The sequence below is a fragment of the Acomys russatus genome, chromosome 26, assembly GCF_903995435.1.
Source record: "Acomys russatus chromosome 26, mAcoRus1.1, whole genome shotgun sequence".
NCBI lineage: Eukaryota > Metazoa > Chordata > Mammalia > Rodentia > Muridae > Acomys > Acomys russatus.
The window spans coordinates 2,102,674-2,119,530 of NC_067162.1; the positions used below are offsets into that span (position 1 = coordinate 2,102,674).

Sequence of the window (16,857 nt, forward strand, 5' to 3'; positions counted from 1 at the left end):
GGCCAGGGGAAAGGTTCCCAAGCAGATTTGCCTATCTGACTCTCCCTTTGGCTGGCATAGCCATCCTATGCCCTCTTAGGCCTTTGGTTTTCCTGCAGCCCTCACTATGCATTGGTCCCCATCCTACAGAATGCACCCACAGAGCCAGGGCTGGGCCTTAGCTCTGAGGCCCTTCCTTTGTTCTCCTGCCTGGCTAGCCCACCTTTGTACTGTGATGGACCCTCCCATTCTGGTCACCTGGATGACCTTTCTGCCTAGATAGTTTCGTTGCCCTCCCAGCCTCCTCATCCCATGCCAGCCTGCAGCTGGCCCTGGTGGGCCTCACAGGAAAGCCAGCTTCTTGTCAGCACCCCTATTTCCATTCCAGCTGCTCCACATCAATACCACAGCCTCTCCTGACCAGGCCCTTCCACTTGGAGTGTAATGAAAGCATCCAGGGTTAGGATGCTCCCCCTTCCTATCCTCCCTGCTATCCCTAGGAGCCAGCTGTCCTCCTTCAGTGCTGTCTGCCCAGCAGCCTCCTCAGAAGCCTTAAACAAGTGTTGTCCCAAGTGCCCTCAGACCCAGCCCTGCCCAGCAACCAAGGACTGTCTGGGTAGAGACTCCCTTCTTCCTATTCAGGTATGGGATGGCCAACCCATAGCCCAGGGTCTGCAGCCCACAAAGGTCATGTTGGGCTTTCCAGAGGAACACAGTAGGCCTTTCGGGTGACACTTGTAGACTGAGAGCAGGGATGTGATGAGCAGGAGGAATTAAAAAAACAGGTGTAGTCTCCAGCATGCCTTCTTGCCAGCTGTCCTGTCTCAGACTTAGCTAGAGATGCTGAGCCTCATTGTGGCTCCAAGGCGGCTCTAGCACAGCCCTGCAGATATCACCAACCTGTTGTGTATGTGACCAGGAGCTGTGTGGCCAAGGGAAATGAACCAGACAGTGCTGTCCCTATAAGTGGGCCTCCTGGGAAGAGAGTGACAGCAGTGTCCCTGGAATAGCTGCCTGGGAGTTGGAGCTTTTATTCAAAGAGCCTCCTAACAACAGCCCACACTGCTCCCAAAGAAGGACATCAGCACTGCATAAGTTGAGTGTGACAAGGCCCCCATTCCTAAAGAGCTTGGCATTAGCAGAGTAACAGCCCCCATCCCTGGAAAGAAACTCCTCTCCCGACTCTTGACAGTGCCTGTCTTCCCCTTGAGACAGGACCCCTTTGACACCTCCAGGCTCAGCTGATTAGGACTGGGGTCTGGCTTCCTCTCTGCTGGCCATTAGTTAGAATAATGGGCTCCTCTCCAGCATCAGTCCTCCCTCCCCCAAGACATCACCACTGCAGCAGCAGGCAGAGATGTCCAGTCTCTCTCTCACTCCCCTGAGACTGTACTCAGACACACCACACACTCTTTCCCTGTCCTCACCTGCCAGGAGCCAGGAGCCAGCCCCTCCACTCCCAGCCCTAGCCTTCCACCTGCCTAGCTAGCTGGCCTCCTTTGGGGACATATGAAAAAGCTGTGACCAGTCCACCCGAGAGGCAAGCCAGTGTCAGATGGGCCCTCGCAGCTTGCACACTCATTTTGGCAGTACAAGGGATTCTATTCAAATGCGTCCTTATACAGAAACACAGCTGATGAAATTCAGATGGGAATTGCGCAAAACGGAAATTATAAAAATTGTCCATGAACATGGGGTCAGATCCATCTCCCAGTCCCTCAGCTTGGCCCAGCGTGCTCACAGCCATGCGTGATGTTGTTCCTGGTCTTCGGTCACATGCTGTCCCTGGATCCTCATGTTTTGTTAATGCATGTCATTATGCGGTACATATCTGAGCATAATCCCCAACAGCAGAAAGTGGAGCCTCTTCTTCCTGCCCCAGGCCAACCCAAGTCTGGCTCCCCGCACCCCCTCAGTTCTCACGTTGCCTGTCAGGCCTGGTGTTGCCAGGCAGCATCTGATGTCGTGCTGTTCTGTATTTCAGGGTCAAGTATGAAGCCCCCCAAACCACAGATGGCCTGGCTGGGGCCCTGGATGCCCGGCAGCAGAACACCGGAGCGGTAAGCAGAGAGCCTCTGCTCTACCCAGAACCTTGCAGGAAGAGGGGACTATGAGTCCACCATGCACCCAGCACTGGCTTAGCATAGCTCTTTCCCACTTAGCTCCGTTGGCCTTTTGTGGCTAATGTGATCATTCCCAGTTGAGAAGCTAGGCACTCACCCAGCAGAGATTCAGACACAATCCTGCTTCAGAACTGGTGTCCACTGTGGTCCTGGGTTCACATCGCACTTCACGCAGATTAGCCTGCTAGCCCTCAGATTCATCTTTACCCGGAACTTCTAACAGCAGTAGAAGTACTGTGAGAGGGCAGGACTCTGTCGCTGCTCTCCATCACTGCCTCTCCAGACACCTTTCACTAACAGGAGCATGGGTAGAAGGGAGTAAAATGAGACCCTACAACAACAGAATTCCTAAGCATTAGCTGGGTGTGATAGCGCACGCCTTTAATTCCAGAACTCAGGGAGGCAGAGGCAGGCGGATCTCTGTGAGTTCGAAGCCTGGTCTACAGATGAGTCCAAGATAGCCAAGGCTACACAGAGAAACCCTGTCTCAAAAAACAAAACAAAACAGAACAAAAATCCTAGGCATTAGCTAAAGTCCAGTTAATTTCTTGACTGTGTGTTGAGTGGCAGCCACATGCCCAGAACTAAGCACACTGTGACCACCCTCCTCAGTGGCAAGATCTCCAAGCATACTCTATAGTGAGCCCAGCCACTTGGGGGAGATAGCTAGAAAGAGCACACCCCACTCAGGAGCTGGAGGAGAGCAAGGAGGTCGCAGAGGAGGTAAAGGAGTGTGGCAGATGGACCCTGAGGCCAAGTAGGCCAGAGAAGTGGAAGAAGAAATCTAAGAGGTGGCTAGGACCATGGACATTGACCTAGCTGAGGCAGAAGCCATTTAAAAGCCTTGAGCACAGAGGAACCTCACCTGACTTCCAGAAGGAAGCCAGAGCTGCATTAAGAGGTGCTGCTCACACGGGGCAGGGGCTGGTGACTTCCAGCAACTCTGCACCTGCACTCCTGGGCCTGAGCCCTTTGCTTGGGGTCTCTTTCAGAGCAGAGCCGGTGCAGAAGACTAGGGCAGGCAGGCTTCGTGGAGTCCCAGGGCCTCTATTAGATACTTGAGAACACACCTGTGCCAGGGCTTGGTACCTCTGCCCTCTTTTGGGCCATCACTTTTTTTTTTTAATGAGTTTTTGTTTTGTTTTGTTTACATTTTTGTTTATGTACGAGTGCTCTATCTACATGTAAACCTGCACACCAGAAGAGGGCACCAGATCTCATTATAGATGGTTGTGAGCCACCATATAGTTGCTGGGTATTGAACTCAGGACCTCCAAAAGAGCAGCCAGTGCTCTTAACCTCTGAGCCCTCTCTCCAACCCCAAGCTGTCATTTATTGAGCCTGTGCTCTGTGCTTGGCCCAGTGCTAAGCCTTTGTGTTCCTCTCATGAGAGTTGCCACACAGTCTACTCCTGCTGCCACCCAGAGATGGTGGCATCTTCCCAGGACAAATGGCAACCAAGAGGATAGCCAGTGTTGGGGTCCCAGGCTCCACAGCACCTCACGGTAGCCCCCAGTGAGAAAGACACGCACAGCTGCACTCACTGGCAAGCAGGACCATGCACTTACCCACTACCCTCTATTTGGGCAGCCACCTGTTGGGTATGATTTATTTTAAGATTTATTTATTATGTATACAGTGCATAGTAGATCACATTATAGATGGTTGTGAGCCACCATGTGGTTGCTGGGAATTGAACCCAGGACCTCTGGAAGAGCAGTCAGTGCTCTTATGGATATGATTTTTTCTTTCTTTCTTTTTTTTCCCCTTTCCTTTTCTTTTCAAGACTGGGTTTCTCTGTGTAGCCTTGGCTGTCCTGGACTCACTTTGTAGACCAGGTTGGCCTCGAACTCACAGTGATCTGCCTGCCTCTGCCTCCTGAGTGCTGGGATTAAAGGCATGCACCACCACGCCCAGCTCCTGGGGTATGATTTTTGAAGATCAGGCCAGAACTCATTTCAAAGGGCTTAAGTCTGGTTACAGGCAAAGCCACATAACCTACTGTCTACCTGGATGGGATTGCAAGATCAATATCCGAACTGGAGCTGGTGAGCGGTGCCTTTGACCAAGGCTCAGCAGAACTCACACCTCGTGAGGTGTACACCAAGGGCCGTATTCTCTTCCTTCGCTCCCTGGAGCAGCAGTGGGCTAGGCCTGCACTGGTCTGTGTAGAGTGGACGAGGTCAGTGCATCATGGGCAGGAGCTTCCTCTTTTGCTGATGGTAGTTACGAAGCCAGTGGACAAAGCCTTTCCGAAACCTGGGTGCCCCTCAGAAGCCCTTGGCAGTCCCGAAGCTGGCTGGCAGCTGCTGCTCTACAGCTTAGAGTGCCAGGGCCACCCTTCAGAGACCCATGGGAATGTTGAGGAGGGTTTCATTTTGTTTTTTGTTTTGTTTTGTTGGCTCTCCACATTGCCCCAGCCTGGCAGCTCTGTGCTCCTACCAAGGTTCTCCCATAGTGAGGCACCCTGGGTAGCTTAGGTGATAAGCTAGGATGCTGAACTGGTTTGGACAGAGACTCCAGCTCTCCTCCCTCTGTTCAAAAGCTGCCAAACAGAAACTTAAGCGTCCCCAGGCTTCCTCCCTGCAGGCTCTCTGCTGGCCTTGCCTCCGCCTGGCAGCACTCTGGATGGCCATCATGCTGTCATGTGAGGAAAAGTCAAGAACATTATGTAAGATGCCAGGAGTCACTCTGAGGGCTGGAGCACATGTCTGTCTGTGCTCACGACCTCTGACATATGACACTGTGGACACTTACAGAGGAAGCCCAGAGTCAGTTGTTCCCACCTAGAAAGCTGCCCCTGGGACCAGGAGCACTGGTGTTCTGGAGCACTCAGCACTTCCCTCCTTTGGATCCCATTGTTCCTGCTTCTGCCATTAACTGAGTCTGCCAAGGTGCCAGGAGACAAGAGTCTCCCTGGCTTTGCTCTGAGTACCTGTGACCAGGCTTGCCCTTGCCTGGTCTAAGACATAAAACCCCTTTCGTTGGAGCACCATTCCATGTGGGGAACAGCTCCCTTGCCCTGCTCCAGCACTGGGAGCACATTCCTGGCTTTTTCTTCTGCATCTGAATTCCTTCGTCCACAGCTGGCACCACTGGCAGAGTGGTCCTAGGCAGCTGGAAGAGGTAATCCCAGGATCTGTGCCCCAGCTCAGGTCAGGGTGTTTGATTGACTTTCAAGAACCATTCAGCTTCCTTCTTGGCACCCAGACCACTGCCCATACCTACCTCACTGCTACCTTCCTTCCAGATCCCAGCCACGCAGGCCCGCATCATGGAGGACATTGAGCAGTGGCTGTCCACAGATGTGGTAAGTTGGGTCTCACCCTTGCCTACCAAGCAAGGATCTCTTTGTCTTGTAGAGGGGCCTGGTGAATGACTGATGAAGAGAGGCAAGCATTAATGTCTTCATCTAGTCACCCACAGTCCTCTCCCAGGCAGCAACCTCCCTCTCCCAGTTAGTTATAGACCAGGGAGAGTACTAAACTGTGTCACCACAATAGCCGCTGGAGACCTAAAGCCACTCAGAGAGAGGCATCATCACTGTCTCATTTCATATCAGAAAGGCTGGTAACTGCAAGGGAACTCAGCTTATGGCCACCACTTTCTAAAGGGGCATGACCAGAAGACAGAAACGCTGAACCAGACCTCCTGCCCCAAACCCTGCTACTTCCCGAGGATAGAAGTAGCAGGAGTCAGAATCAGTTCTGCCATCAGTGCTTCTTCCTCAGCTTCTGCCATCACCTCTGTGGATCCCAAAGACACAATGAGAGCTTGCACACTTCTGTTTCCAAAGGCCTGCTAACAAGGCAGAAGTCTCATCTACATGTGGATTACTACATGTTCAGATGGGTTATAGCTTTACCTCCAACCAGACTTGAGCACAGCTTTAGACCAAACAGCCCCAGTGTGTGGGTGTCAGCCTTCATCCATGGAGCTAGACAGTCCCAATCTCTGGACCCTGGAGGGAAGGAATGTGCTGCTAGCACCACACCTGGGCTCGACGTTCTGTGCTTAGCTTCCGGCACCGACCAGTTTAGCCACGGCTGCACTTTTTCTTTCTTCCTTCTTCCTTCCTTCTTTCCTTTTTTTCCTTTCCTTTTTTTTTTTTTTTTTTTTTTTTTTTTTTTTTTTTTTTTTTTAAAGATTATGTTCATCTTAATGTGTGTGGGTGTTCAGTGTCCAGGGAGGTCAAAAGCCTTCTGGGTGCTGGAGAGATGGCTCAGCGGTTAAGAGCACTGCCTGCTCTTCCAGAGGTCCTGAGTTCAATTCCCAGCAACCACATGGTGGCTCACAACCATCTATAAAGTGATCTGATGCCCTCTTCTGGCCTGCGGGTGTACAAGCAGGCAGAACACTGTATACATAATAAATAAATAAATCTTAAAAAAAAAAAAAAAAAGAAAAAGAAAAAGCCTTCTGGAACTGGAGTTACAGTTGTAAGCCACCATGTGCTTGCTGGGAATTGAACCTGGGTCCTCTGGAAGAGCAGGCAGTACTCTTACCTGCTGAGCCAGCTCTCCATCCCCTTTGTGGTTTTTGTTTTGGGGTTTTTTGAGGGGAGTGTTGTTTGTTTTTTGTTTTTTGTTTCTCAAGACAGGGTTTCTCTGTGTGTAGCCCTGACTATCCTGGACTTACTTTGTAGACCAGGCTGGCCTCCAACTCACAGAGATCACCTGCCCCTGCTTCCTGAGTGCTGGGATTAAAGGTGTGCACTACCATGCCCAGCTTTGTTTTGTTGTTGTTTTTAAGACAAGGTCTCTATGTAATACTGGCTGTCCTAGAACTTGTTATGTAGACTAGACTGTCCATGAACTCACAGAGATCCTCCTGCCTCTGCCTCCCAAGAGCTGGGATTAAAGGCGTGCACCATCATGACCAGCCATCCTCCTCTTTCTTTTCTTTTTCTTTTTCTCTCTTTCTTTCTTTCTTTCTTTCTTTCTTTCTTTCTTTGATTTTTCTTTTTTTTTTTTTTTTTTTTTTTTTTTTTGGTTTTTTTTTTGGTTTTTTTTTTTTTGGTTTTTCGAGACAGGGTTTCTCTGTGTAGCCTTGGCCATCCTGGACTCACTTTGTAGACCAGGCTGGCTTTGAACTCACAGCGATCCACCTGCCTCTGCCTCCCGAGTGCTGGGATTAAAGGCGTGCGCCACCACGCCCGGCTACCTTTCTTTGATTTTTCAAGACAGGGTTTCTCTGTGTAACCTTGGCTGTCCTGGACTCAATTTGTAGACCAGGCTGGCCTTGAACTCACAGAGATTTGCCTGTCTCTCCCTCCCAGACTGCTGGAATTACAGGTGTGCGCCACTGTGCCCAGCCTCCCTGTTTCTTGACATTTAACTTTTAAAAATACTTAATTTTAAAATACTTATTTATTGTACATGTATGATTGTTTTCCCTGCATGTGTGTATGTGCATCACATGCATGCTTGGTGTTTGAAGAGGTCAAAAGAGGGCATCAGATCCCTTGGAACTAGAGTTACAGTTGGTTGTAAACTGTCATACGGGGACAGAATCTGGGTCCTCTACAAAAGTAACAAGTGTTCTTAACCACGAGCATATCTCCAGCCCCAATTTTATGTTTTGTATGTGAGTATGTGTATGCACACGCATGTGTGTGTCTATGTGTGTGTGTACATGCACATACATGCACACACACAGGTGCTTTACCCACGGAGGCCAAAAGAGAACACTGGGTCCCCTGAACCTGGTGTTACAGGCTGTTACGAATCACCTGATATGTGTGCTAGGAACTGAGCTCAGGTCTTCTCTGAGAATGGTATGAGCTGTTAACCACTAGGCCATCTCTTTAACCCCAGCCTCCCTATTTCAAAGGAGAAAAGAGTCATGGCTCAGAGAAATTGGAACACCTGGGCACTGAAGCTCAAGAGGGGGTGAACCAAGGCCTATGTCCTGGTACCAGGGTCCTCTTAAGCACAACACCAACACTGGTCAGGTCCCAAGATCCCTTGCTTACCCCACCATGTGGCCAGCGGTGCATGCTCCCAGCTATAATAACCTCCGTCTCCTTCCCTCTGCATTCTCAGGGGAACAGTGCTGAGGAGCCCTCTGGTGTCACCAGTGAAGGTAACAGTCCACCCCATTTTCCTAATCCACCCCTGAAAGTAAAAGTCCTGACCTATCCCCATCCCCACCTCCCCCCCCACCCCCACTCTTGCCTACAAGCCTACCCTTTCCCACTAGAATTTGATAAATTCCTGGAAGAACGAGCCAAAGCTGCCGATCGACTGCCTAACCTGGCCAGCCCTTCAGCCGAGGGCCCCCCGAGGCCTTCTGGCACAGCCCCTCGGAGGAAGACCCAGGAGAAGGACGATGACATGCTGTTTGCCTTATGAATGCAGGGCCCAGCATCCTGCAGCCCAGGGCCTGGTACTCTCATGTCCACCAGGGCCCCTCCCTCCCTTGATGTTAAAGCTGCTTGGGGGTGTTTTATTACCCCGCTTCTCTCCTCCTGGAGTCTGAGCAGCAGTGGGATGAACTGGGGGACAGGTCAGCCCTGCACTGGGATCTGACTCGTCCTGCCTCCTTCTCCATCCTGCTTTCTATTATGACTTTGCTGAGGCCTAGGCCCCCAGACAAGCTGACCTGGTGTGACCTGATTGACCTGGTGTGAGGCTGCTTTCATCAAATTCCCCTGGTTCCCACAGAGAAGCCCACAGGAACCCTCTGGAATCCACACTACCAGTCTAGGCAACAGAGGAGACATTACCATAGCCTCACCCATCCCCTATCCCCTGCCCTTGCAGAGTAGGGCCTGAAGAAAGCTTTGGCTGACTCTCAGGGTGGCTATGTTGGCCCCTGCTAGGCTGTCCACTGACTAGGTACGAAGCTGCACCCAGTGAGGAAAGACCTCACCAGACCAGGTGTCAAGATGAGTCCTCGGGGATTCTAGGTACCCAGAGCCCCCCAGTTCCTCCACTGCCTTTTCCGCACCCTTGCTCTGTTTCTCCAGCAGGGCTCCACCTACCTGGGACTCACCTGTTGATTGGTCCTCAGGTACAGGGAGAGGTGCCTTTTATATCCTCAAATAAAGTAGAAAACCACCTGCCAGGATGATCTGCTCTGGCAGGAAGTAATGTGACCTCAAGGGGGACAGGGCCTGCTTTGAGCTAGAGGCCCTCTGAGAGGTGGCATTTAGAGACCATTCGGCACCCCTGCGTCACTACACAAGCCCAGCCTCTGCTCTGCACAGCGGAGCCATCTGCCTGTATGGGTTCCTGCACACACCACTCACCTTAGCAGCTAGCTTCTGCCCACCCTACAACAGAAGCTGGTCAAGAGAGGAAACCTAGTAGTGGTGGACAGTGTTAGCATGTCTGGGCAGCAGGCCACAGGGAGGGTGCTGGTGCCTGCCATGGCCCAGGTACTCTGCATTGTCTACACTGCATGCTGGTGACTAGAACTCAAGGCTGCCTTGGCACACAGCCACTGTGTGCCATGTAAATTGCATATGAGTACCCAGACGTCCCTGGTTCTACATAAACTCTCAAGAGGCCTTGTTCTTAGCTATAGGCACCTGCTGGCCCAGCCTTCTAGAGATAGCTGGGTAAAGGAAGCAGATTAGGGACGTCCTACATGGGCCCAGGCTAGTCATCTTCAGACAGGGGGAGGGCTGAGTGCATGTCCAGGCCAAGCCCAGCCACCCCTGGCCTGGCCCCACAGCATTTATGGCATAGGCACACTTTAGCAAGTCGTAGAGGAAGAGGACACCAGCCCACTCCGCTGCCTGCCTCCTTCATTCTCTCCATATCTGAGGCCCGTTAGGGAAGCTGGCTTTGTAATGATCAAAGGCAACGCTGCTGCTTTCCTGTGTACGCTAGAAAGGAAGCCTAGGGAAGTTTCCACAGACCACTCCAGAAGCCTACAGCATACCAAAAGCTACACTACCAGCTTGTGTATTACCAGGGTTCAGTGTTTTCTGAGTGATAGCTGTAGGGCCGACGTGGCGCCTCAGTGCAGGGGATGTGACAAATGTGCCTGCCTGCCTGGGAACTTGTAGAAGGGAAAGGGCAATAAAGACGAGATCTGAAGCCAGGCTTGGTGGTGCATGCCATTAATCCAGCACTCGGAGGCAGAGGCAGGCAGATCGAAGTGAGTTCAAGGCCAGCCTGGTCTACAAAGTGAGCCCAGGACAGCCAAGGCTACACAGAGAAACCCTGTCTCAAAAAAAAAAAAAAACAAACAACAAAAACAGAAAACAAAAATAAAGGGGCTGCTGGGCTAACGATGGTCAGTTCCCAGACTACCACCAAGACAGGGAAGTCTCCAGGTGGCCAGTTGACAGCAGCATGGCTTGGAGCACTGCTGCTTCCTCAGTTCAGCTCAACTCAGCCAGCAGCGTTGCTTCCCTGCTCCCAGGGTGCAGCCATTCAGGACAACTGCTGGAGACCAAGAGGGTAGTACCAGTCCCTCCTCTCCGCCTTGGATGCCCTTTGAAACGATGGCCACAACTGACTGGATCCCAGAAATGGGAATGAAGCAGAGGATGACCATGGATCTAGTTCTGCCCAGGCAGGCACTTCGTGAAGCCCTCCAATAGCTGAAAGGCTGTTCTGCTCTGACTTGTGTGGGCTTGGTTTCAAGACAGTGTCTCACTGTGACCACAAGGTGGCGACATTGTTGCATGCATGGGAGCTCTCTTCCCCCTCCCCTGCGCACACGCTCGCCCCACCCAGCCCCACCCCCCACCACCCCGTCTCTCTCTCCTGTCCCAGCCTCCCCCCCCCCCCCCCCCGTGTGGACGAGCACACATGTACATGTATACACACATAATTCTCCCTATGCGCACTCACTTCTCTGACTGGTGGAACAAGGAGTGGGAGTCTGAAGGAGCTGGAGTCCCCCTTTCAAAACCCAGCTAAGGGCTTGATTTCCAGAAGCTTTAGCTCTTAGACTCCTAACTCTTGGGCTGTAGAGAAGACACAACAGACTGAGGCCATCTCCCAACGCTCCTGATAGAGCCTGGTGTGCACACTAAAGGCTCCTCTGTCCAAGGGTCCAGCTGCAGCTGCTTCCACATCAGGAGGGGCACCATGGCACCCAGCAGGGCCCAGCACAGTCCTCAGACCCCAGCGTCTCCTGCTGCTCCCTTCTTCAGTAATGAGGAGCAATCTCACTGTAGGACAGTTGGTTGGGGTGAGTGGGTTGGTTAGTTTGATTTGTTTTTTGTTGGTTTTGTTTTGCTTTTCAAGGCAAGGTTTCTCTGTGTAGGCTTGACTGTCCTGAATGTGTTTTTGTAGAACAGGCTGACCTCCAACTCACAGAGATCCACCTGCCTCTGCCTTCCTAGTGCTGAGATTAAAGGCGTGCACCACCATGCCTGGCCCTTGTTTGTTGTTTTTGAAACAGGGTTTCTCTGTGTAGCCCTGGCTAGCCTGGAACTCACCCTGTAGTCCTGGCTGGCCTCGAACTCGTGAGATCTGCCTGCCTCTGCCTTCTGAATGCTGTGATTAAAGGTGTGTGCCACCACCACCTCAGTTTGGTTTTGGTTTTTTTGTTTTTGTTTGTTTCTTTTGGTTTTGGTTTTTTGGAGGGGGTTGTTTGGTTGTTTGGTTGGTTTTATTTGAGACAAGGTTTCTCTGTGTAGCCTTGGCTGTCCTGGACTTTGTAGATCTGGCTGACCTCAAACTCACATCGATCCGCCTGCCTCTACCTCCCGAGTGCTGGGATTAAAAGCATGCTCCAACGCGCGCGCGCGCGCGCGCGCGCGCACACACACACACACACACACACACACACACGCCACCCCTCACCCCACCCCACCCCCACCTCCCGCTCTTGTTTTTTGTTTTTTGAACAAGCAAACTTCCAAACTTGCCTCCTCAAACTCCAAGTGCTGTGGTCTCAGGCATCCCCAGGTCTAGCTGGTCCACTCCTGCTGCTACTTCCTCAGTCCCATCACCACCAATCTGTTGCCGTCCCTATGCAGTCCTCCAGGCACTGGGCCCCAAGGCCCTGACCAAACACCAGTCTTCCCTTGACTCAAGCTCTCGAACCCACGCTGGACCACCACAATCTCGTCACTATCAGTGGCAATCTTTCCACTCATCTCACAGCTTTGGGATAGGCAGATGGAAGAGGTGACATCCACATCCTACTGTCTGGGCAAACTCCACATCCAGCCACTTCTGGGATTTGTCCTTGGAAAAGGCCTCCCCACCTCCAGCATCAGAAAGCTCCACAGAGATCCTTGTCCATGCAGTTCCCCTGCATGGTTCCCCAGCAAAGGGCCACAGCTGGCTGAACAACACACATTCATTCACACTGGAAACTGCAAAGTCTAGGATCCAGATGCAGCAGAGGTGTTTCTCCCTGGTTTGCAGATGGCCATCTTTCTCCTGTGTTGTCACAACAAAGGCCCATGTGTTGCCCTGATTTCCTCCTCTTAGAAAGACATCAGCGCTCGGGAGGCAGAGTCAGGTGGATTGCTGTGAGTTCAAGGTCAGCCTGGTCTACAAAGTGAGTCCAGGACAGCCAAGGCTACACAGAGAAACCCTGTCTTAAAAAAAAAAAAAAAACAAAGACATCAGTTACATTGGATTAGCCCCTTATCCAGTGACCACACTGCACCTCAGTCACCTCTAAACAGTCACACTGAGGCCTTGAGGACTTCAGCATGTGCATTCGGAAGGACATATCCTGCCCATGGCTGTCATACATTTCTCCCACTGTACAGAGCACTCCTGCTCTCATGGAAATTGGAGGTGACTAGCCTAGCTCCAGAGCCGTGGGAACCCAGGAGCCAGCCATGAGGCTAGAGCAGAACAAGAGCAGGAGACAGAAAGGGCGGGGTCCAGGGAATGTGTCTGGGGCTTCCACCTGCTCCCTAGGACTGCCTACCCATTTAAGAGTGGCACCAGCACTCAGCAAGCAGGATTCACTGCCATGCATCTGGAGCCCGTCCTCCCCTTCCTCGCTTAGCCAGTCCTCACTCTGCCACTACCAGAGGCCAGCCTGCATTCCAGTCCCCACAGCTGCATGTGGCAAAGGACAATGTTCAATTCCCCACACCCACATGGTAGTTTGTAACTATCTCTGGCTCCAGTTCCATGGAATGTGGAGTGAGCTTTGGGCCTCTGCAGGTACCAGAGAGGTACACAGACATATATGCAAACAAAAGAAATACACATCAGAATAGTTTTTTAAGAAGATTAACATATGAGAAAAAAAAAAAAGCAGGTGACAAGGTCTGGAAACATTTTCCCGCCCAGGCTTCATACAAGGAGTGGAGCATGCTCAGGCAGGCCAGTGCTCTGAGGAATCTTGAAGGTTAAAGGTGTGCGTCACCATGCCTGCATGTTAGTCTTTTCTTTTTTTCATTTCTTTAAGAATTATTTATTAGCTGGGTAGTGGTGGCACACGCCTTTAATCCCAGCTTTGGGAGGCAGAGGCATGTGGGTTCGAGGCCCACCTGTCTTGAAAAAAACAAAACAAAACAAACAAACAAACAAAAAAAGCAATGCCTAGTCACTGGGCACGGCCCTTTCTGGGATGGAGCCCTCCATGCCGCCAGGATGCTCTTAAAAAATACTTTTATTGGTACATATTCTAATTTTAAAATATTGTGTATGTGAGCATAGTGCATGTTTGAAGAGGGCACTGAATTCCGTGGAGCTGGAGTTACAGGTCATGGTGAGCCACATGATGTGGGGTTTGGGTACTGGGAACCAAACTGTCCTCTGGGAGTGTAGGGTGACTTCTTATAATGACTGAGCTGTCTCTTCAACAACCCCCCGCCATGTAAATTTGACCATGTTTGTTTGTTTTTTGCTTGGTTTGGACTGGTTTTTCAAGACAGGGTTTTTCTGTATAATAGCCCTTGGCTGTCCTGGAACTCTTTGTAGACCAGGCTGGCCTCGAACTCACAGAGATATGCCTGCCTCTGCCTTCCGAGTGCTGGGATTAAAGGCGTGTGCCACCACGTACTTTTTCTTTAATTTTAAAATTATATTCATTTGTTTCTTTACTAGTATGTATGTATGCATGCCTGCAAAAGGTGAGGACAGTTTTCAGCTCTCTCCTTCTGCTGTGTGGACCCCAGGGAACAAATTCAGGTTCTCTTAACTCACCAAGCTTGGCAGGAGGAACTTTTAGGACTGAGCTATCTCACTGGCCTTGACAATGTTTTACAATAAATGGCGTCCTCAAACCTCAACAAAATCAAATCCTTCACATAAGTTAAAGACTCACTTTCTGGCCCCAGTAACACCCAGAACAAAGGCAGTTTACACACACACACACACACACACACCTCAAAGTCCTATGCCTGATTCTAACAGCCTCTGTACAAGATGTTTGTTGTTCCCTGTAGAACATGACCCTCCCACACTGTCTCACCTGTTCTTCAGTGTGTCACCTCCTCCAGACAAGTCATTTCTAACCTCCTGATCTGACCATTCAGCCATCATGGAATCCTCTGTTTACAATAGCAAGATGAATGGAAAGATCATAAGATGCTTACTACACCTTAGATATGTGTGACTCATTCGTGGCTCTGTGCTACCATCCCTGTATTTATTGTCCACATGAAAACAAGCTGGAGGTCCATTGTGGGGAAGAGGGGGTGGCAATTGGGAGCAGAACCTGTCATATTGTCAAGTACTTCACACTCTCAGGCTCACTCTCACATACATGGGAGAAGGCTATTGGACAGTTCTAGAAGGTGATGACATGATTAAGAGCAAAAATAGGCTCCCCACATTTGCCATGGACCTTGATTGGCCTGCTTAAACTTGGGACTCTGGGAGACAGGGAGCCTGATTATTGTTCAGCTAGTTTTTGATGCAAGGAGCCTGTCCTTGAGGTCAAAGCATGTCCCCCAAGAAGCACAAAACCCACCCTACAGAAAACCTATCTTCTCAGTAGCAACCAGAGATTGGCCTCTGCCTCAGCTTCCAGCTGGCAACTGGCAGAGATTCACACAGTCATAGGCTGGCATGCCACAGCAGTCTAGTTCTTATCGGCGGCCATACTTCCACTGTCAGGACATTCACCATCTATCTGGGAGCCATTTCTCCCAGCAACTCCCAACACTGCCCACAAACTAAACCATAGAGGTCAATTAGTGCTATGTGTATTGACTGGAGTCCATTGGGTTCTGGTATGTGCACCTGCTCCTGTGTATGTCCTTACATGTACATGTGTGCCTGTGGAAACCAGAAGTCAATGTCTAGTGTCCTATTCATTCACTCTATATTTTATTTTCCATGACAGGGCTTCACACTAACCCTGTAGCTGGTCAATTGGGCTAAACTGTTTAGCCAGTGAGCTCCAGCCATCTTCTTGTCTCCAACTCCCCAGCTCTGGTTTTAGTAACATTTTTGGTCTTAGATTTATTTATTTGACTTATATGTACAAGTGCCTGCATGGATGTATATAGATGTATCAGGTGCCCACAAGAGGCCAGAAAAAGGCATCAGATCCTCTGGAACTGGGGTTACAGAAGGTTGTGAGGCACCATGTGGTTGCTGGGAATCAAATCCAGGGCCTCTGTAAGAACAACTGCTCTAGACCACCGAGCCACTTCTCTAGCCTGCCAGCCTTGGCTTTTACAAGAGTTTTGAGAAGCCAAAGCCAGATCCTCAAGTTTGCACAGCAAGCAATTTACTAAGCAAGCCACTCCCCTAGCTTTGTTTGTTTGTTTGTTTGTTTGTTTTTCAAGACAGGGTTTCTCTGTGTAGCCTTAGCTGTCCTGGACTCGCTTTGTAGACCAGGCTGGCCTCAAACTCACATCGATCCGCCTGCCTATGCCTCGCAAGTGCTGGGATTAAAGGTGTGCACCACAATTTTCAACAAACCTCTGAGTTTCCCAGTGTGCAAGCTGTATGACTTCAAACAAACAGGCTACTTTCTATTTTTGTTTGCTTGTTTGTTGTTCGAGTGTTTGGGACTGGGTCTCACTATGTAGCCTTGCCTGGTCTACACCAGGTGAGTCTGGACCCCACAGAAAGCTGCCTGCCCCTGCCCCTGCCCCTGCCGGGATTATAGGGTACGCTTCTGGGCCGACAGAAGGCTTTGGATGTGGCTCTGAAGAAGAGTGCTTGCAGGTGGCAGAGGCAAGGCCCTAGGTTCCATCCCCAGCACCATGAGCAAATAGAGGTAGCTCAGTGAATGCCTGTCCCACCCTGTCATCTCCTCTGCTCACACTCCTGCCACCCAGGTTCACAGCCAAGAGCTTCAGACTACATCTGTTCCCTGTCCCCTGGACTCTCCTGCCCCGGTCACCCTCCTGTGTTGTGACCCAGTACGATGGGCTCTGGGAATGTATCGAGGGAAGAATCACCTTCCTTGACCCATAGACATAAGGACAACCTGGAGACAAGTGAGTGTTGCCTGGAAATTGATTGATAGAAACCCTAGGGCTCCTGTCCCCACGAAGGCCAGCTGGGCTGCTGACCTCCTGGGTGTTGGCCCTGGTGAACTGCCTGCCCTCCTGGATAACAACAGCACAGGATGATACAAGGCCCAAGCTCTATTGGCCTCTAGGGAATGTCAGGTGACAGAGCAGCATATGCTAACAAAGACAGGAGGGGGCAGGAGTTGTTATAACTGAGCCACCACCACCTCAGGACCCACAGCCCATGGTCACAGCCAACTAAAGAACATAAGACACAGGCTGGCTGGTTCAGAGCCTCATACCACCAGCCAGGAGGATAGAGCTTTCTCTCTTCCTCCTCCTCTTCCTCTCTGGATTTGTTTTTTGTTTGTTTGTTTGGTTGGTTTGGTTTTCATTTGGTTT

General features: G+C 50.9%; 1 protein-coding gene across 2 annotated transcripts in view; it reads left to right on the plus strand.

The window, feature by feature from the left end:
- The window catches only part of Tom1 (target of myb1 membrane trafficking protein), a 38,718-nt gene extending 29,870 nt beyond the window's left edge, over window positions 1–8,848 (plus strand). For both annotated transcript variants that reach the window (XM_051168598.1, XM_051168599.1), the window contains exons 12-15: window positions 1,964–2,039; window positions 5,353–5,412; window positions 8,147–8,186; window positions 8,304–8,848. In XM_051168598.1, coding sequence (XP_051024555.1) covers window positions 1,964–2,039; window positions 5,353–5,412; window positions 8,147–8,186; window positions 8,304–8,455 — 328 coding nt within the window. In that variant the 3' untranslated portion in view covers window positions 8,456–8,848. The remainder of the gene's footprint in view (window positions 1–1,963; window positions 2,040–5,352; window positions 5,413–8,146; window positions 8,187–8,303) is intronic.
- The last annotated feature ends 8,009 nt before the right edge of the window (window positions 8,849–16,857 follow it).